Source organism: Panthera leo, chromosome D4, assembly GCF_018350215.1.
Source record: "Panthera leo isolate Ple1 chromosome D4, P.leo_Ple1_pat1.1, whole genome shotgun sequence".
Lineage (NCBI taxonomy): Eukaryota > Metazoa > Chordata > Mammalia > Carnivora > Felidae > Panthera > Panthera leo.
Window position 1 is genome coordinate 66,643,488 of NC_056691.1, and position 21,924 is coordinate 66,665,411.

Here is a 21,924-nt window from a genome sequence, read left to right on the forward strand (position 1 = left end):
CAATTGCAGAAATTTCAAATGATTTAATGGACGTATTGGGTACTGATTATCTCTTTCACTGAAAACACCATCAACTAAATTTTGGACATTTTCGTAATGTCTAAATTATATTTCTAACTGGTTGTTTTCATAATGGAATTTGACTTGTGAGCATTCCATCTCCCTTCTGATTAAGACATTTAGAAGAAGAATTTGGGGACACCTGTCTGGCCCAGTTGATAGAGCAGGCGACTCTTGATTTTGGGGTTGTAAGTTTGAGACCCATGTTGGGTGTAGAGATTACCTGAATGAATGAATGAATGAATGAATGAATGAATGAATGAAAAATAAATTTTTAAAAACTTAAAAAAAAGAAGAGGGAGAATTTGTTTTTTGTGTCTTAAACCCTTGATCCAGAGCAGAGTAACAAAAAATACTTTTTTCTTCTTTTAGTTTTTTCGGTAAGAATGATGAGGATATTTAATGGAGAAGTGCTCCATAAACTTGGACATGATAGAAACATTTCTTTGGGGCATAATCCCATTTTAACTACTTTTGACCACAGGTTCTGGTTGTTACTTCCTGTCTTCCTGCTTTATGGAGTAATTTCAAAGCCAGATAGACATTTTTTTAAAGTAGCTTATTTATGGTTGGGTAAAAACAGTATTCTGCGCTTAGTGGAATCAATGCTTTCTTTTACCTGCTAGGGCTAGTTTAAAGAGAGGGCTTATGGAATAAAACGCTCTTGTTTTTCTGTTTAACCTTGATATGGAAAAAGTCAGACAACAAATAGAACAATAATCTAAGTATGAGAAAACAATCTTTTAAGAAAGCATTAGGGATTTTCTCTTCCAGATAGAGGTAACATTCTCTCTTTGAGCTTAAGTGAGATTGTCACAATAAATGGATGGAAAAAAGATGTCCTAAAGATATCACAAGTTGCAGCCCATGTGCACAGATTTAGCAGCTGTTGTGTAGTGATACTAAATATTATTCACTGCTCTGGTTTTAGGCCATCCGTGTACTGATATTGAATTTAAAATGTCAGTGTTCCTTAGAATTCATCTGCCAACCAAAATCTGAAAGGACCTAAGAATTTATGCAATTTGGTCCATATTTTGCAGGAGTTTGTGGAAAACAGTAGAAAAGCAATGAAAGAAGCTGGTAAGGGAGGCGTTGCCGATGCCAGAGAGCTAAAGCCGATGGTAGGTGGAGATGAGGAGGTGACCGCCCTCCAAGAATTTCACTTTCACTTCCTCTCTCTCTCTGTTTTCACTGACTGCACTTCTTCAGGAGAAGCTTTTGTTGTCTGTATCACACAGGATGTGCTGCTCTTTCTGTTTGTGTGTTTACCCATCACTTGGATGGCAGAATTCTTGTCACAACTGAGACCGCCTTCTGTAAAAGTAAGCTGAAAGGAACAACATCTGTCTCAGGGCTTATCACGAAGCAGGGGCTAATTTTTGTCCCTAAAGTAAAATGGCCATTTCTGGTTTTGGGGTTTTTTTTCTTTTAATTTTTAGCTGTACATGTTTGGTTTTCAATGGAATGAACATTTGGTTGTACACTTGAAATGACAGTTTGATTTTTATCATTTTGGAAAGTGATACTAGCAATTCCTTTCAACTTGCTAAAATTCACATTCCCCACTTTTTTAATATTGGTTTGTTTCTGTTGCTGTCTTTTACCCTTTGCTGACTTTTTCTTCTGTTGCCTGGATTGTACTTTCTTTGTTTCTTAAGCTGTTTTTCAGTAGCAAACAAGATTACTCCATCAACACTCACATTCCCACTCAGTAAAACAACCTGGTCCTCTCTAACCTCAGCTTAATTGTGAGAAAGGTCAATGATCTCTGGTCAGTGATATGTATGTATATTCTAAGTACTCTACTTTCATTTGGGAAAAAAAGGCAACTTAATCAGTGTAAGAGAATCCTGAGTTGCTTTTGCCACAGATACTCTCACCTCTGCATAATGACAGATAACCCTCACATATATTTGTGTAATTACTGCTTATTTTGCAAATGTATTGTTATTAAACAGCATGTTATCTAAAAATATTATATAACTGCCTACGTCCTGAAACAGCTAATTTTAAATAATGTGCCTTCTGATTGCACGTGATGTCCCAAAGTGTGAGATGAAGACTCCTCTTTCTTACTAAACTATAAAGTTTAATAAGTGGTTGATTTCATAGGTTTCCAACTTGCATAAAACAAGCACGTTTAAGTATATAAGAGTAAAGGAAATGGGTTTGTTTGAGGTTGGCTGGTGGGGAGGCCATATTTATATGCAAAATAATTGCATATTCAACCTAAATTAAAACCTCAGCAGAATGTTTAGATATAAATTCTCTCCTCCGTAACCCCCTCCAGGGCCTATTTTGGTGTTGCTGTTAATAGCATTAATGATTGTCAGAGTCAAAACTTCAATGTTTATTTCCCAAGGTACAGATCACTCTAATCGGAAGTCAAAGGATGTAGAACTCTTAGTTTTAAGTGTGCACCAGCCAGAACTCCGTTGAGTGGGCAAGGGGCACCATCAGCAATCCCCCGGTCTGACTTCTTGCCTTCTCTACCCCGCCTTTCTGTATACCTCCTACTTGACCCTGGCCAAGGGGGACGGTAGTGAAGATTCTGCCGACCCTCTGGTGGCATGGTTAAATGAGGAAGGCTTCCTTCTTGCCACTGTTTGTTTGTCATACGTGTTCAGTAACTGGCTCCCAGTGTAACTTAAAAAGGTAAAATATAAAATCTTTAAAATGTGAACTACCTTTGCCCCCCTTTTTTGTCTTTCCAGTGATTGACACTTCTATTAAATTGTCAGTCATAATCATTTTTAAAAAGGGAGAAATATTTGGAGGTCTTGACTGGCTTAGTTTGACCATGAATTGGCACATATTTCTGCATTATCCTTTAGTGAAGGATACAGTGTGGAAGACGAGAATACAAGTATGCTGACTCTTACCTAAACCTCTAATTCGTAGGTAATGATATAAGGAGAAATCCCCAGGTTATGTGGCATTCTACCAGAAGCCAAAACTTTAGGAAGATTTTTTCCCCCTAATATTGCTTTCAGTTTTAAATTAATGCCCCTTAACTGAAACACTGCTTTAAAATCTTCATTCATTTTTTGCTTTTGTTTTATGTTGCTCATCAGCTCATTGCTTGCAGATTAATGGTAAAACCCTCCACTATGTTTCCAAATATATCTTCTATGTGCATTGTGCTTCTGGTGTTTTGGACATTATAGCATTTGGTCCCTAAGAATGGTATTTTTTTATGCAGTTTAAAAACTTCCCGGGAGAGAAGTTGAGATGTTGCTTACAGAGTAAATATTTTAAGTACATCAGTACCTCTGATTCTTATCTCTCTTTTGCATTAGAATGGTAAGAGTTGACCCTGCTACCACTATGCATCTTGGATGTGTCCCTAAATAATTCTCTGAGAGATTCTTCGTTAAAACTTGGGGTTTGGTAGAAATCAGGATTGCTAACTTGTCTTTGCCTGATTTAATTCACATGTTATTCCCTTAGATAAAAGTTCTGTAAAAGCGCCATACCCATTTAGCCGTATCTGTACAATCTGCTGTTAAGTTCACTTGTTTATCTTCTTTCTTAATGGGATATTTTAATTTAGGGTTTACTTTTAGCCTAGAGAATTAATGTTCAGGAAAGTGAGGTTTTAAATTTCCCTTTTGACGAGGGATCATTGAATTAAATATAAGTACTTCCAGTTTTCCTCTTGGACTTTTTTTTTTTTTTTTTTTGAGAAAGAGCCTCACTAGTTCAGGACACTCTGAAGGTCTGTGAGGTCGTCCTATAAATCTTTGAAAATGATTTTAGAAAGATTTACCAAATGTGATGTTATAGAAGTTTAAGAAAGAGAACTTCCGGCCATCTGCTTCAACAGGAAAGAATTTATAGAGGAAAAGGAAAAAAAAAAAAACCTGAACACTGTAACAACATAGGCCAGAGATGTATTCTCTGCATATCTCAGAGATTATCCAGAAGGAAATGTGACTTTCTTTAAATTTTTGTTTTTTTAATGTTTACTTACTTTTGAGACAGAGTGTGAGCAGGGAAAGGGCAGAGGGAGAGAAAGACACAGAATCCAAAGTAGGCTCCAGGCTCCTAGCTGTCAGCACAGAGCCTAACAGGAGCTGGAACTCACAGAGCTGTGAGATCATGAGCTGAAGTCGCTTAACCGACTGAGCCACCCAGGTACCCCTGACTTTCAACATTCATAGGAATTGCAGCCCCTGGAATATAGGTTCGCGCAAAGGGCTCTCAGTCCATTTTGCTTTGTGGCCACTTGTGACCATCTGTGTACTTGTAACATCATTCATGACCTCCTTTTAATGGTAATTGTCTAAGATTATACTCTGTATGACTTTGTTTTCTAGGCTTCGGGAGCAAGTTCTGCTTGAACCTAGCCGACCGTTATGGAACCCATTGACATTCCAAAACAATATATACACATAACTATGTATTTGTGTGTGTGGGTGTGTGTATATATGTATATGTATGTGTGTATATATATGTATATGTATATACACACACACACATAATCAGCCAAAATCAGAGAAAAGGAACAGGGATTTAATACCTTTTTTATGCTTATTTTTGTCAAACATGTACTCCTTTCATACGGGTGGCTTTTACAAGGCAACTGCCGTCATTTAATGTTTTCAATTGTAATTGTCTTAATGGAAATGTTAAGATTCATATCTGATTAACATTTTTAATAACTTAGAGGAGATTTTAACTTTAGTTATTTAAATGAGATAAAATTATTGTACCGAATTCTCTGTCTAAAGTTTATTCAGGGGTGATTTCCCTGATGTGTGCATAAAATCAAGATCTTATTTTACTGATGCATAAGTCCTAGTGGGACGAGACTAGGCATATGCTTTCAGATAAATAAGGAGTTACTCCAATCAGTTTTCCCCAATCAAAGAAGCCATGTCATTTTACTTTTAGAAACATACAAGTGGACTCAATATGGGAATTTTCATAATCTCTCATGCATTTGTCAGCCAACATTAAAAAGTAACCAACTCCTCAGGTATTTGTAGTTTACCCTAAGCTTCTATAAGAGAGTAGGTTAAAAAGAAAAGGGTAGATAATCTTTCTTATGCAAACTTTGTTCTTATAGTTTGTCTTTTCTTTCATTTTTTACTTTAGTAGCATCCTCCACACATTTGTGTGCCTGATTTGAAGGGAAGCTGGGGCACCCAGCGAGTTTAGCCATTAAGTTTCTGTGTATTGATTTGCAGATTAAGTAATGCTGGGAGGAATAAAGAAGGAAGGGAAACTTGGAACACAAAAGCCTTGCAGATTCCAGTGCTTGGGCTTCTGCTTCTAAGGAACTTCAGTGGCTTAGGGCTAAATGGCCATTTTATTCAAATGCTATGAAATCTGAAAACATACTGGCAGGTGCTCCTCTCCTTGGCAATTCATTCAGTATCCAGATTCTACAATGTTTAACTGAAGAATTGGTTATGTTTTGATCCTAAGAGTCGAACATTCTTTTTGTTTGGGGATGGGTTTGGGGTTTTTTTGTTTCTTTGTTGTTTTTCTTTTTTTTAATTCCTAAAGCTTACCAGATATGAATGGCTAATATTCCATTGTTCTGCTTATTGTAATGGTGAATGCTTTAAGAAAAAAAAAAAGTGTAATTTGCTAAGAATAATTCATGATCTGTTTATGCGATAACTCCTTTTTGTTACAATTTTTTTAAAAAAGGCTATTTTTGTTAATGTAAAGTAAATATTTCAGAGCAAATTTTTTAAACTTATTGCACTAAATACAGGCTCTGTACAAAAAAAAAAAAAAAAGCCTCAGCATTTTATCATTCCATGGAAGAAGAATCTTTTGAAAGAAAGCATTGCCTCCTACCAGAATTAGACAGTGAATTAGACCGGTATGATGGAAATGCATACAATTAATGTCACTAGGGCTTAATAAGCAGCTGTTTGCTAATGTGCTTCCTTTCAAAGGGTTAGACCTTTAAATTGCTGCAAAAGGTAAATTGTATTTTTTTTTTTTAAGTATCCGTGTTCTTTAGCTAGGCTAAAATTTGCTAAATGCCTTGGTTTCTTTTCAAAGCTCATGTAATATTTCTGATTTTTCAGAATATTTGCAATAAGAGTCTGGATTTTTAAAAAAAAAACAAACAAAAAACCACACACACACACAGTTAAGAGCTCATATCTTGGCAAGACCTGGGAAACCAACATTGTGAGACTAGCTATTTTGAAACAATAATTCTCCAGAAGTTAACATCTAACATCGCCAAACGCCAAACGGTATCATTGTACTCTTTTATATCATTTGAAATGGAATAAATATAATTATGTAACTAACAATTTTCCAAATAGATGAGAGAGCAAATCATGTAAGGAAATTCAGAATACCTTCTGTTTCATAGCCACACAGATTTTGGACATTAAGAAACATTGGGAACTAAATTTAGGATTGGAAAAAGTTTGGAAGATGAGTATCAAAACAGAAGACATTCTAGGAGCTAGCTATTCTAGGAGATGTCCCTCCAAAGTGACCTGATGGAAGTCTTGAATTTGGAAATTAGGTTCTACTCACTTGGACATCCCAGCATCATGGACTCTTGCTGCTCCCTGTTCCATTTGCTCGCAATCTCAGCTATTTGGAAGCCACCAGGAATGCTTTCTAATTATCATTTGCAACTAGAACTGTAATCAGAAAGAAATTTTGTATTTTTGTATAACTTGATTGTGTGCCATTTTATATAACAGGTCCTGTTTTACAAATAAATTTCGTTTTACTAACATTGTGTTTAGAAATTATGATCTATGTGTAACCATGTCATTTGAGTTCCAAATTAATTGCCAGGCTGTTTTCCCTGAGTGAATCTGTGTGCTGTCTAAGTAGATATATGCATAGGTGCATATATGTTACCACAGGCACACACAGAGAGATGTTTAATATATAGAATATCACTCTCATATGAGCTTCATTCCTTGATACATTTTATAAAGCCTCACAGAGGCTTTTTAGCAATATTTAAATGGTTTGAGGTTATGTTTGGATATTCCTGCTGCCTCTTTCATTCATTGTGAGTCATTCTTCAGCTAGCTATGGGCCGCCTTATTGCTACTCGCTCACTGCCTCCATCTTCTGCCCAAGTGAGAAGAATAGATGAAGAACAAAAATTATCTGTGATATGTGGTTACCTGAATAATTTTATAAGCCATCGACTCTGTGTTGTGGTTTTTGTCTTTTTCTGTGATGGATCTTCAAAATTGTGTTCAGTACTTACATCTCCAGAGTTCTAGTTAGGGTCCTCTATTGTAAATGGTGATCGTGGTGGCCGGAGTATCACTGTGGGCTCTGCCATCAGAAAAAGCCTCTGGTACATGATTTAGACTTTCTAGGCTCCCGCCTCAATAGTAAGTGCTGCTATAATGTAGTATGGAAGGGAGAAGGTTACATTTCGGTGTAAGTCCAAGAGACCTATGTTCTAATGGAGGCTTAACCAGTGCGTTAGGTAAACATTAGGAATTTAGCTAGGGTGTTGAGATTACATAATCCTTGCATGGATGAGCAGAGCTCAGAGCAGGTTGTTCCTTTAAACCATTTAATGCAGTGCTTAATGTTTAGGATTAGAGCTTTTATCCTATCCTATAGCACGATTAAGTCCTACGTTACTGCAGTTTAAGTAGCTTAACTGTGTGTTGGTACCCAAACTTTTTCCATATTGGTTGGGGAGGAGGCACTCATTGAATCTTATTTTTAAATTATGCTGGAAATAAGTTCCTTTGTAGAGATGCTCCCTTACTCTTAGATATTTTTTTTCTTTTTTTTCTTTTTTTTAGCAAAGAACATTAAGTTGCTGATTCCCAATACCATTGATCTTGGTATCTGCCAAGCTCCTTGTCTTTCCAGGGCAGTTTCAGGATTTCATCCCAGTAGGGGTAGTGAGGAGATGACCCCTTCCTTTATCCTGGTCCTGAGCTGTTGCTTTACATGAGAGTAGTGCTTCTGCCACCAGAACTGCAGGCACCAAATATCAGGCCATATCAGTGTCTCCAAAGCTTCAACCATTTGCACCATGCACCAGCACTAGCTAATAAAGGCCATTTCAAGGGGGTCCCCCAGGCCACCCCACCTGCAAAATAGAAATAATGGGGTCCATTCCGAAAATGGAGCTGCCAATTATGGTGACTTGAACATTCTAGTTTATCTTTGGTCAGTAACCTTCTCATTTGAATTTCTGGAGTTTCCAGTAGCCTTAAGGTAGCCTATGAGAAGTTTCCTTCAGAAAACACTTTAAGCTTTCACCTTTCGATAAGTTCTCTATTGCTTTTTTTATTGCTACTTAAAAAAAAAATTCTCAGAGTCTGGAGGCTTATCAGTGCACCTGCCACAGTTAATTTCTGTATTCTTTTCATACATTTCATCTGACAGATAGGAGTGCACTATAACAGCTTGCCTAGAGTTAAGATGTGGTCCGTGAATATATATTAGAAAATTGCAAGTTCAAAAGTAAATGCACATAAGGCAGAGATTTGCATATTATAAATTCACAGCATAGAATTCCTTTTGCTTTAAATGCATATTCATGCATCTTTGTGTACTAAGGATGCATATTAGCCCTTTTGAAGGGTAGGTACTGTTCACATACAGTGGCCGCTTTTGAAATTAGCTCATCTTTGATTAGTGGCACATAGCCCAAATTTTGAAACCAGGACCCTTGAGTGTGCCAAGAGAAAAATCTAGAGCTAACAAACTTAACAAACAAAAAACTAAACATGTTGCATACACTTGTCAATTTAAAATAGCACACTTTCCCCCCATTCAAACTTCATAAATGTGAGCCAAATTCTTACTCTACAAGTTTTAAGAGGAAAATTTTAATCCAAGATTCAAATCTTTTAAAGTGTCTTTCTTATAGAAAGCTTCAATGCAGAGTTTTTAAATTTGAGAATTTCTGTGGAAAACCTTTCTAGGGAGATACTACAGTAGCTTTTCGTCCTTCCCATCTTCATGATTTTTATATGGATAAAAAAAAGTCAAACTTATGTTTCAGTTTCAATATTGCATGAACAATTACCACTTTTGTAAATTACATGGGCAACATCTAAGTTTGATATTTTCTAAAGGAATTCATTAGTAAATTTGTGGAAAAGATATGAAATTACTAGGAACCAAAATATTAGGCTATTTTATTCCATTTTGATACTCAGTTTTACAACTAAAATGATTTCCTGAGGAAAAAAATACTCCAGGCCAGGTCATTGAGAATAATAACGCTTTTAGGTTACTCAAGGTCTAGTCAAGACCTAGCTGAATATGAAAGCATTGTAATTCCCAAATGTTTCAGGAAATTTTGACTTTTATTTGCTAAGACCTGAATTTAATATTTGATATTCATAAGCAGGTTCTTAATCTTGTGAGAGGACTGTGGGCCCCTTTGAGAAACTTATGAAAGCAATGGACTGCCTTTCTCTCAAAGGCACATAGCACATTTATGAACATTTAAAATGGTAATCGAATTTCAGGGCCCTCAAACTGCCAGCCTCCATCCCACCATCCCCTTAGGGCCTCGTGCACACAAATCAAAGGCTGCTCTAAAGTTGGTTTGATAACATGTTTTGAAATAAAGTAGTGATTAGGACTCCACTAAAAATACTTTTAAGATGGCACCTACCAACTTCTGACCTGGAATCATTTGTGTAACTTAAGACTTTTCATTTAGTACCAGTTTTGGAAATAGAAACCGCACTAATGTGAAAAGTAACAAAATGGTCGACACTGAATCTTCAAGACAGTGAGATTTCTTTCCTTGGAGGTGTGATGGTGTGTGTGTTGGGGATGGATTTTGGCAAACTACCACATTATTTGCCATGGATGAGAAAATCCAGACAGTGAATAAGGAAGGAACCCTTATAATTAGCCATCTACAAATTATTGATTGATTCTTTTTATTGTTGCTCAGATACGACAAGTGTTATCAGTAGATCACTGTCTAAAAATATATCAGTCATCATGACCAAGAACAATTGAAGATGATGAAAAATTAGCAAACTCATTTTAGCTCATAGTTGACAAAGTTTTAGTGGAAAGTTGGAGAGGCAGATGCTGGGGATGGGGAGGAGGGAATTCAGAAGTTGTTTTCCTCCCCACTTAAATCGGGGAAGTGTTTCTTGCTTTGAGTGTTTTCCAGTCACCCACTAGAGCAGCTTCTGACCACTCTTCCAATGAGACTGTGCCTTCACTCCCCACACCCACCCTGTCTTGCTTCTTTAGGGAAGCACGTGGATTTCTTCACATCTGCTCCATACTATTAGGTAGGGGTGCTGTGTCTACATGGAGGGCCCTCAGGGCCCTTAAAAAAGCACGCAGAAATCCTTAAAGGAGTTTGAAGTTCTGTTAAGGTTTGATTCCAGTGAGTCATGATTTATAGTCAGACATCAAACCATTACCTACCTTTTCAAGCTGAAGAAAGCAATGGAAATCTCGTAACTGGCTGGAGAAGAAAGGAGAAAAGTCAGCTCCCTACCCCACCCCTCACATCCAGAAGAGCTTTAATGAACCTTCTACAGTAGCAAATGGAGAGACCATGGGTGGAAATTCCCATATCGGGTGAAAAAGGGCCTGAGTCCAGTGTAAGTATCTACATTTGATATTCCTTTTGTCGTAGATGTGTATAACTTAGAATGTTCTGATCTTCACCTCTGAATCTGATTCACCCATCCTGTCAGATAGAAATATAGTTTGAGTTAGTTATTTTTTTCAGGAATTTGTGTTAAATCATTCCGTGTGAGTAAAAAGTAGGCATGGAACAGAAGACTTGACTAAATGGGCACAGAACTGAGATGATGCTACAGCCAGCAGCCCACGGACCATGCCACCTGCCACTAGAAAATGTGAGCACTCTCTTTATTTACCATGTTGATCATCAGGCCAGGATTCCTAAATGGTATTAGATACCTCACAGGAATGAGACAGTAACAGGACAGCTTTTGGGGGCTGATGATCTGAGACAGAGACTAGTAAGTTGTCCCTGTCCTCTGGGCTCCAGTAGTCTGTACTTGGAAGTTCTTTTTGGCTCCTCTTGGTTTTTGCTAGATTTGATTTTCAGAGACTTGGCATGGGGAAATTTACCTTTCTTCTGTGTTGACTTAGTGCTTACTACAAGGTTATGTGGTGTTGTTGAGGTTTTCTGACTCCTTCCCTTTTACAAAAGGGTACCGGCAGCTCCGTAATAGAAAGAAGTTTCAATTATACTGTCTCAGAATATTCTTGACCACTGAATGCACTTTAAACAGGTCTTGTAACCCCATGAGGTAAGTTCAGTGGGTTGTTAGCTGATTTGATTATAAGAGGAAAAACTTTACAACTAACAAACCAGAAAGGTGGGGAGAAAAGTATGGAAGGCACCTAACAAAATGACAGGGGCTCTGGAAAAACAACCAAAGACAAATGCATATCTTCTGAAGACCAAAGGCCCAACTCTAAGTACTTGCTGGCACAACCCGTCCAAACTTCTGGAGTTTAGAATAGAGCCCCTAGAACAGGCAGCCAAGCTTTAAGACAAGTCAGTGCAATAGGGACCTGCTATAGACCTCTCAGGCTTTGAGCCTTCACATCGTGTCAGGCCCAGTCCAACGTGTGGGGTGATAGGAATACAAAACACGCATCAGTGTGTCCCTATTTCTCACTGCTGTGTGACACAGCATGAGAAGTATGTTGTGGTGCCGCATATTTCTCAACTTGCTGCCTTTTTTGTCTTTGTCTTTTTCTTTTGCCATTGCATCCTATTCCATAGTGTCAGAATGAATTTTTGTACCATGTCCTGTCTGTCCATTATGAACTGTAGGATCACAGTTCAGCCTTCCATAAATTCCGTAGTTCAGGATCCTTTACCTTAGTGTTATTTTGAGCTTTTTCTTATCACAGTGTCATTACACTGTATTCAGGTGGGGAAACAAACATGTAGGTGCTTGAACATGCCCCACAGACACGGTGGTAGCCCAACTATTTGTGACTGTCATTATTGACACAGTGCAGACTTTACAGACAGAGCATGATGCTCTCAGAGGACTTTAAAAATATGTATATTAAGCAATTAACTTTCTGGAGTTATCAAATCTTGCTGGGAAATTAACTTCCAAGAGCTCTGAATTGGATGAAATTCCAGCTGGCTTCAGAGTACAATGAGCCGATATGAAATGGAGCTTTGAAATGTTTTTCTTGTGCAGAAATATGAAATAGAAAAAAGTGCTGATCTAATGCTAAGTTTTCTCTGTGTACTGACTCAGTTGCCAGAATTATAATGAAAACTGTATTTTAGTCTAACAAATGTATAGAATTTTTTATGTAATAAATAAAATTTTATAGGAAAGAATGTCATTGTGTATTGTGTTGGAACACTTTCCCATGACCAGGATGGTGATTAATAGTAGTGTAAGGGAGGAAAATAATCCCCCCCACCTTTCTGAGTTCTTAGCTGAGACCTCCTTAAGAGAAGACAGATTAATGAGAAAAACACGCAGAAATTTATTAACATGCGTACCTCATGTATACATGGGAGATGCCCAGGGAAAATTGAGTAACTCCCTGAGGTGGCTTAGAATTCAAGCTTAAATACCATCTTACCAGAGAAAGACAAGGGGTGAGGTAAGCCTCCTGGGGAACAGGAGATGATTTTTAGGAAAGATGCGTGGGCCCTTGGAAGAATAGAGGGGGAGGTGAGATAGTTTGTGAGAAAGTTTGCCTGGGTGTGGTGTCGACTTTTTGTCTCCTGTGATAAGAGTCAGTTCTCCCTGGTTAATGAACCTCCCAAGAAGGGACTTGACGACAGTCCTTTGGAGGATCTGTCTTTAGGCAGATAAGGAGAGTTCAGAGAAAGCCTCTCCCTGCATCTACTCTTTTTCGGGTACCTACATGTAGCTCAAAATGATCAATATACCAAAGTGGCATTTGGGGGTAGCATGTTTTGAAATCCTACCGTCCTATTTTGGGGTGGCATATTCTACTCTTCAATAGAAAGTGATCATGGGCAACATCTTGGCTTCAGATTAGGTCCTTATGCTGCAAGGGTGCCCCAGAATTTCCAAGCTCTTCCTTTCTAGCAACTTGCAGCATGTCCTAGGATCCTTGAAGTACAAAATATAAATGTACTACAAACTAAAGAAGTACAAAGTTCATCCACTGCCCGGTGGGGCTTGAGTCTGGGCTGCCATTGCAGCTGAATTAAGTCATTAGGTAGAGTAGAAAAAAGCCTGTTGGATAACATTTACCAGAGAAAACACACGCACCTGGTACGGTGCCCTGCCCACGAATTGAAACCTGGATCTGTGCTAAGTTAGTGGGTTTGCGAAACTCTGGTGTGCTGAAATTTATGCTGTGCCCCATGAAAGTTTGGAAAAAGTCAAGCTCACTTAAAACTAATATTTTATTTTATTTATTTATTTTTAACAAGGCTTCAAGCCCAGCACAGAGCCCAATGCTGAGCTTGAATTCACGACCCTGAGATCAAGAGCTGGGCTAAGATCAAGAATCGGACTCTTAACCGACTGAGCTACACAGGCACCCCATTAACCATGTTTTGATTGATACTGGGGACTAAGGAAGGGATGTTCGTAAGTGGAAGAAGACTGTTTTCAATAGCAATAAACCTCTCCTAATTTGTTTCACAATGTTGGCCTTTTTTTGAGAGGCTTCTGTACCGACTGCTTTTCATGAGCAAATGCGAATAATGCCCAGATCATAGCCCAGCTGTTGATCTATACCGTCTTGCCAAAAGTTGTTGCTCTAGAACATTTATGAGGCATCCTCAAACAACGGAGGTACTTGAGATACTGAAGAATATTAATGAGTCTGGACTGTTCATTCATATTTTGGGTCATTCTGATGTAAGTTTACATAATTTCTTGTTCTATAGACCACCTAGAGATTAAAGAGATGCAAAAAGCCTCACGTCTCCTAAAAGGTACCCAGAAATTTTTTCTGTTTGACTATGGAAATATACTCTGTATTCAACCTCAAATTTTAGAAAATTAAAAAAAAAACACCTACGGGATTTCTTTCAGGAAGCATACTACTTACACACTTCAGATGTAAGTTATGTAAGTTATTACATTAATAATGTAAGTTATGATTAAAATTTGAGCTTCAAATAGCTGTATAGCTCAAAGCTCTTACAGGTGTTGAAAAATTGAGGAAGAAGCCAGTGTCCTGCAAGGCTCTTTGGCCTTAGATCTCCTATCAAGTGCTGTGAAACTAATCAGTGCCTCTTCACACGTTATTTTTTTAGGTGGGGCAAGTAGCAGTGAAAGTAAGAAGTGCTTTGTGCCTTTTGTTTCATAGTATGCATTTACTATTCACATCCTGAGAAAAATAACTTTAGAAGATGCACCTAGGTGAAATTTAGGATTCCAGAAAACGCAAAGCTAAGCTATTAGACCATTTCATGGGCTTATCAGCATTTTCAATGACAGTCTTAAAGCTTTCTAGGTAGTTATAACTCCCTGGCCAGGTATGTCAGACTAGAGAGGCCACAGTAAGTAATTGCCTTCAAGGCAAAAACAAAAGGGCTTTTAGTCATCCATACTCATCATATAACCTTACGTTTGGAGGCAGGATATTAGGGGTTTGTGTTTGATCTACTCTCCACCTGCCAGGAAGGATTGTCACAGCTTACAACAAAATAAAACAATTTAATGCCAAAATTAAAAATGTGAATGAAAATTGAGAAAAAGAGATTCGTTGTTTAAGAAACCCAAGGATGAGCATAAGATTGACCTCCAAGTGTTCTGTCAGTCCTGCAAAGAGGAAATCAAGAAAGGTACATGGTTTTACATGTCTAAAAAAAAACGAAGAGTTGAATAGAACTTTAATAGGAGGGACTAGGCAGGTATTAAAAATGAGTAATATTTAATGACTTGGAATAACGTCTACAGTATAGCCAATGAAAGGGGGAATAAAGCAGTATTTACAGCCTGATCTCATTTACATAAAATCCATATTCTTATATATTTTTAAATGACTGAAGGTATGGTAGGTGCTCTCTGAAGCAATTCCATAAGCACTGGTAGTTAATCAGTTAATTGAAACATGTGGTCAAGGAGAATCATTATTAAAGAAAAAAATGTTTAAATTCAAGTAAACATTCATTGGCCAATCTTTTGACATAGGTATAGTTCTTTTTTATGACTGACTCCTCTGAAGTTGTCTGTTGTCTTTTTTTTGCATTTAACCACACCAATAATATAACCACCCAAAACTTTAATAAAGTGAAATCATGGATTTTCAAAAGTGGATTAGGAATTTAGACATGCTTATGAAGTCAGCTGAGTATGCACTCCCAGAGTTTTATAATTTCTATTCTTTATAATTTTCACACAGTTGAGAGTAATAATTTTAGTATCTTTATAGTCTTTCCAAGGCATTCAACTTAGTTTTCATAGAAATTTCTTTCTTCATACTCATTTTTTTTTTAATTTTTAAAAGTTTTATTTATTTTGAGAGAGAGAGAGAGGCGGGAGGGGCAGAGAGAGAGAGAGAAAGAGAGCATCCCAAGCAGGGCCTGCACTGTCAGCGCAAAGCCAGGCGCAGGGCTCAAATCCACAAACTCTGAGATCATGACCTGAGCCGAAACCAAGAGTTGGATGCTTAACCGACTGAGCGACCCAGGGGCCCCCATAGTTTTTATCAATATATATTACATAAGTAAGCATACCATTAAAATAACCCATTGCACCTGGCATAACATGTTGGAATAAACACACCTGACTCTTACCATGAATAGTTCACTGATGTTGAGAACAGAGTACGCAAGCCCCTGGGAACATTCAGCCAGCTATGATATCAACCAGTACATTCTAGAGTATTGGAGAATGTCATGGTGAAGAGGAAGGCAGCTAGGAAAACCACCCTTTTTACATCAAAATCATAATTATGGTTATCTCTTTGTTATGGGATTATGAATAATTTAATTTTTTCTTTGCTTATCTCTATGTTTAAAATATTCCTCTAGAGTTTCTTAATATGAAAAAATGTGGTCACATTCAAAAGCAAATAGCTAGGTAAGTGAAATAAAATGACAGTAACTAAACCCATATGGTAATGGATCTAATGGAGTAGAAGAATAGTTCCCAAAACATATTATTTATAAGAACTTAATAAAAGCTAAGGATATACCTCAAGTGAATAAGGAAAGAAAGAATTCACTCAATAAATGGTGTTTAGAACAATTGGCTTTCAGAATGACAGCGAATCTAAGTCAAATACAAATGGATTAAGGATTTTTTTTTTTAATTAAATGAGGGAAAGATCAGGGGAAGGAGTGAGAAGGACTTAATAAATTTAGAAGGATTAGGTTAAAAAAAAAGGAAGAAAAGAAAACAGTCTGATGAGAGTTGGTGAGGAAAATTTTTGTGGAAAATGTAATAAGTGAGGCCCATTTCAGATGCATTTACTCAGCATGTCTACAGCAATGCGCTAAGTGTGTCCACTTTAATTCAGCAAGCATTTCCTGAGACCTCCTCTGGTCAGCAAGATTTATAATGCGGGAATTTGGTGGTAAATATTCACTCACTCCCTACCTTAAGTAGCTAACAGCCTAATGAGGGAGATAGACAGCAGTGAGGGTTAAGATGAGAACAGGGTGCTCTGGGAGCACATAGGGAAGTATGGGGTCATTAGGAGAAGCTACCTGAACCGAGCCTTAAAGGATGAGCAGGAATTAGCCAGGTGATGGGAGGGGAGGTGGAGGGAAAGGAGAAGATTCTAGTCAGAGGAATAACATCAGTAATCGTACAGCAACATGAGAAAATGCCAGTTGTCCAGCATGTTCTGAACCAAGAATATGGGGATATGCAGCAAGAGGTGACCCTGGAGAGGATACAGGAGTCTTGCATGTGCATTCAGACCTGAACCAAGATTTATCAGGAGCCTGGGACAGGAGGAGGGAGACCTGGGAGAGAGTAAGAGGGGAAGAGGAATATTCCAGGGAGAAATCTAACAGGACTGGTGACCAACTAGATCTGGGGGGGAGGAAAAAGAAATCATGGAAGCCTATACTCAGGGTGGTGCATGTCGCCTCTGCATTTAAAGTTAGGGGCTTGCACCTGATGGTCAAGTTCATCCATTAGAGCCAATTAGAGGCTCTGATTCTGATTAATTGAATTCAGAAATATTTACCTTTTCTTCTCAATGCTATCTGATGCAAAATGTCTGTACTGTTAAGAAGGAGTCAGTTGGAAAAGAGTTTGAGGGCCTGAAAATACTTCTCTTTGCCAACAAAAATATTTATTTTTTTCACTCCCTGATGAATGAAATCTACCTAATTGCTGGTTAAGAGACCCCGACCTAACAATGACTATGCAGCTTCAGTAACTGCAGGCAAACTTTGTCTTAATGGCTGTAACTCTGTTCTACTAATTGTCACCTTAATCATCCGTGCACTTCTATGCTAATAAGAAATAATGCAGTATTTTTGATGTATTTGTATATTTACCTATTCTCTACTTTTGCCAAAAATGCATATATACAATAAGATTATTAAAAACAGAAAAACAAAGGCATAAGCAAGAAGAAACAAATATGCTAGACTCTAGGACTAATTGTTACAGCATAGTAAGGTAGTAAATATTTTGAGCTTCCTGGCAACCTGAAAAGAAAGGAAAACACCAAAATTAGTAGAATTTTGTTATTTGATGGAAGTTAGTGTACACATTCTTCAAGTTACTATGAAAGCAAAATAATCTGCATATGGCTCTCAAATTGGGATTTGAGGTGTTGAGCTGATAAAGTCCCAGGTTATAACTTCCTGATTCTTTAACTGAATGTATTACTTCATCCTTACCCAGATCTTCCTCTATTAGGACTTACAAGACACATTCTTACGTATTAAAAAAAAAAAACAGAAAGGAGTCTTCATTTATCCCAAAGACATTTATCAAGTCCTATATTAGCCAAGGATGCAGAAATGAGAGATCCGGTCTTTGCCTTCCAAAGTCTCACAGTCTGTTTAGGAAGACAAGGGGTAAGCAGACGATTGTAATACAGTGTGCCAGACACTCTAATGGAGTTAGCTCAGGAGCAGCACGGAGACTCCCTGAAGGTGGGAGGGGCAGGGAGATAGGATGTGATAAGGTAAAGAAGCGAGGGAACAACACGTATGAAGAAATGACGTGTCTGTGAATCTGTACAGAGAATGGGTATGGAGACATGAAACTGGAGAACTCAACCGAGGTCAGACCTTGAGGGTCCTGTGGGCCATGCTAAAGGATTTGATTTTATGCTGAAGAAAATGGTGACTCACTGAATGATTTTAAACTAGAATACTTGATGATTTGTGCATTTGGGGGGGAAATCACTGTGGTAGTAGTGGGGGAACTTATTTATGAAAACCACACAGCTAATGTCCTATTCAGTGGTGAAAGACTCGAAGTTTCCCCCCTAAGATCAATAACAAGACAAGCATGCTTATTCTTGCCATTTCTATTCAACATTGTACCGAAGGTTCTACCCAGGGCAATTCAGGAAGGAAAAGAAATAAAAGGAATACAAGGCACCCAGATTAGAAAGTAGGAAGTAAAATTATCTCTGTTTTCAGAGGACATGAACTTATGTAGAGAAAATTATAATGACTTCACACACACACACACACGCACAATTAGATTTAAACAAATTAAGCATTGTTGTGGGTTACAAGATCACATAAAAATCAGTTTTATTTCTGTGTAGTAGCAATGAACAATATAAAAAGGAAATGAAGAAAATAATCCCATTCCCATTAGCATCAAAAAGAAGAAAGTAAAATAAATTTAACTAAGGTGGTGCAAGATGTTTACATTAAAAGCTACAAAATACCATTGAAAGAAATGAAAAGAAGACATAAGTAAATGGGAAGACATCTATATTCACGGATTGGAAGAGTTAATTTTTTTTTAAGTAGGCTCAATGCCCAATGTGGGTCTTGAACTCACAACCCTGAGATCAAGAGTTGCATGCTCTACTGACTGAGCCAACCAGGGACCCCTGGAAGAGTTAATATTGTTAGGATGATAGTACTACCCAAAGTGGTTGACAGATTCAATGCAACACTTATCAAAATCCCAATGGTCTTTTTTTGTAGAAATAGAAATGGTGATTCAAAAATTCATATGGAGTTTTACAAGGGACTTCATATTGCCAAAACAATCTTGAAAAAGAGTAAAGTTGGAGAACTACCACTTCCTGATTTCAAAATTTACTGCAAAGTTATGGTAACCAAAACAATGTGGTACTGACACATGGATAGAAATAGAAATCAATGGAAAAGGGTTAAAAATATAAAAATAAAAGCATGTGTGTATTTCAACTGTTTTTTTTTTCAGTAAAATTGCCAAGATTACTCAATGAGGAAATTTGTCATTTCCTTATCATTTTTCAAATGATGCTTACACAATTCAGTATCTCCATGTGGAAAAGAAAAAGAAATTGGACACTTACCTCACATCATATATAAAAATTTAACTCAGTCAGTCAAAGACTCAATATAAGAGCTAAAACTGTAGGGGTGGCTCAGTCAGTTGAGCATCCAACTCTTGATTTAGGCTCAGGTCGTGATCTCAGGGTTGTGAGATCAAGCCCTGTGTTAGGCTCCATGCTCAGCACGGATTCTCTCTCTCTCTCTCTCTCTCTCTCTCTCTCTCTCTCTCTCTCTCTCTCTCTCTTTCCCTGTCCCTGTCCCCAGCTCACACACATTCTCTCTCTCTCTCTCTCTCTCTCTCTCTCTCTTTCTCTCTCTCTCCCTCTCTCTCTCAAATTAAACATTTTTTTTAAAAAAGCTAAAACTATAAATCCCTTATAAGAAAGCATAGGGATAAATTGTCATGACCTTGGATCTGGCAATGTTTTTTTGGATATGACACCAAAACACAAGCAACAGAGGAAAAATAGATAAACTGGACTTCATCAAAATTAAAAACTTTTGGCATGAATGGACACTATTTTTAAAAGTATGCAAAGGCAACCCACGTAATTGGAGAAAATATTTCCAAATCATATACCTGATGAGGATCTAGTATCCAGAATATGTAAAGAGCTCTTACTACTCAACAATAAAAAGATAACCCAATTTAAAAATGAGCAATGCACTTGAATAGACATTTCTCTAAATAAGATTTTTTTAATGGCCATAAAGCACATGAAAAGATGCTCAGCATTTAAATATTTTGGAGAAGTGCAAATCAAAACCACAGTGAGATACCGCTTCACATCCACTAGGATGACAATATTAAACAGAATAACAAGCATGAATTAGAATGTGCAGAAATTGGAACCCTCATATGTTGCTGGTGGGAATGCAAAATGATGCAGACACTATGGAAAACAATTTGGCAGTTTCTCAGTACATTCTCAAGCATACAATAACCATATGACCCAGCAACTCCACTCCTAAATATATGCCCAAAATAATTAAAAACAGAAATTGGAGCAAAATTTGTACACAAATGTTCATAATAGCACTATTCACAATAACCAAAAGGTGGAGACAATCCAATAGCCATCAATTGATGAATGGATAAATAAAATGCAGTATACCCATACAATAGAACATCATCTAGCCATAAAAAGGAGTTAGGTACTGATCCATGCTACATCACAGATGAACGTTGAAAACATTATGCTAAGGGAAAGAAGCCAAACACCAAAGACCATAAAGTGTATGATTACGTCTGTCTAAAATATCTAGAATAGGTAAATTCATGGCGACAGGGAGCAGATTAGTGTTTTTCAAGGACTAGGAGAAGGGAGAAAAGAGGGGTTGATGCTTAGTGGGTATGAAGTTTCCTTTTAGGATGATGAAAATGTTCTGGAGTATATTATATAGTGGTGATGACTGCACAACTTTCTGAATGTACAAATGCTATTGAACTGTGCACTTTAAAATTATTAAAATGGGGGCTTCTGGGTGGCTCAGTCGGTTAAGCATTCGACTTAAGCTCAGGTCATGATTTCACAGTTTGTGGGTTTGAGCCCTGTGTCGGGCTGTGTGCTGATAGCTCAAAGCCTGGAGCCTGCTTCAGATTCTGTGTCTCCCTCTCTCTGACCTTCCCTCCCTCTCTTTCTCTCTCTCTCAAAAAAAATTTAAAATTATTAAAATGGTACATTTGTCTGTTAAGTGTATTTTACCACAATAGAGAGAAAAAAGCTAATGACACTGGTATATATTATTTTTTAACTTTATTTTGAAATAATTTTAGGCATACAGAAAAGTTGGAAGAGTAGTACAAAGAATTCTTACATACCTCACACTCAGAATTCTAAAACGTTAGCATTTTATCATCATATTTGTTTTATCATTTTTTGTCCCTCTTGCTCTCTGTGTTTCTATTTGTCTGTCTCTATGTCTGTGTGTGTGTGTGTGTGTGTGTGTGTGTGTGTGTGTGTTCTACATACTTTATTTAAATTTTACAGTTGTCCTATGAATGTCCTCTATGGAAAAAAAAAAAACATTCTGGTCAAGAATTCAGTCTAGGATCACACATTGCATTTGGTTTCACATGTCGTTAAAGTCCTTTAATTCAGAACAATTCCTCAGTGTTTCTTTGTCACTTATGACCTTGACATTTTTTAAGAGTCGGGCCATTTACTTTATAGAATGTCCTTCAGTTTGGGTTTAAGTTTCTTCATGATTAGGTTATGCACTTTTGGCATGGATATCACAGAAATCACGCTGTGTTCTTCTCAGTGCCTCATATCAGGAGGCACATGATTATCTGTTTGTCTATTATTGGTGATGTTAGCTTTGATCATTTGGTTAAGGTGATCTTCCTGGTCCCTTCACTGTAAGTTTTCTATTTCTCCCTTTGTAATTAATAAGTATCTTGTGGGGAGATATATTGAGACTATGTAAAGATTATGTTTGTCATCAACTTTTTACCCAACTGGCTTTGGCATCTATTCATG

General features: G+C 37.4%; 1 protein-coding gene across 3 annotated transcripts in view; it reads left to right on the forward strand.

The window, feature by feature from the left end:
• SLC44A1 (solute carrier family 44 member 1) overlaps positions 1–21,924 on the forward strand; it is a 201,718-nt gene that overhangs the window by 150,871 nt on the left and 28,923 nt on the right. The window contains exons 15-16 of one of the 3 annotated variants that reach the window (XM_042912467.1): positions 1,104–1,184; positions 4,383–5,579. In XM_042912467.1, the coding sequence (XP_042768401.1) occupies positions 1,104–1,184; positions 4,383–4,406 (105 nt within the window). In that variant the 3' untranslated portion in view covers positions 4,407–5,579. Of the gene's footprint in view, positions 1–1,103; positions 3,707–4,382; positions 5,580–21,924 lie in introns of those variants that run through there. The other 2 variants (XM_042912468.1, XM_042912466.1) reach the window with 2 other exon arrangements.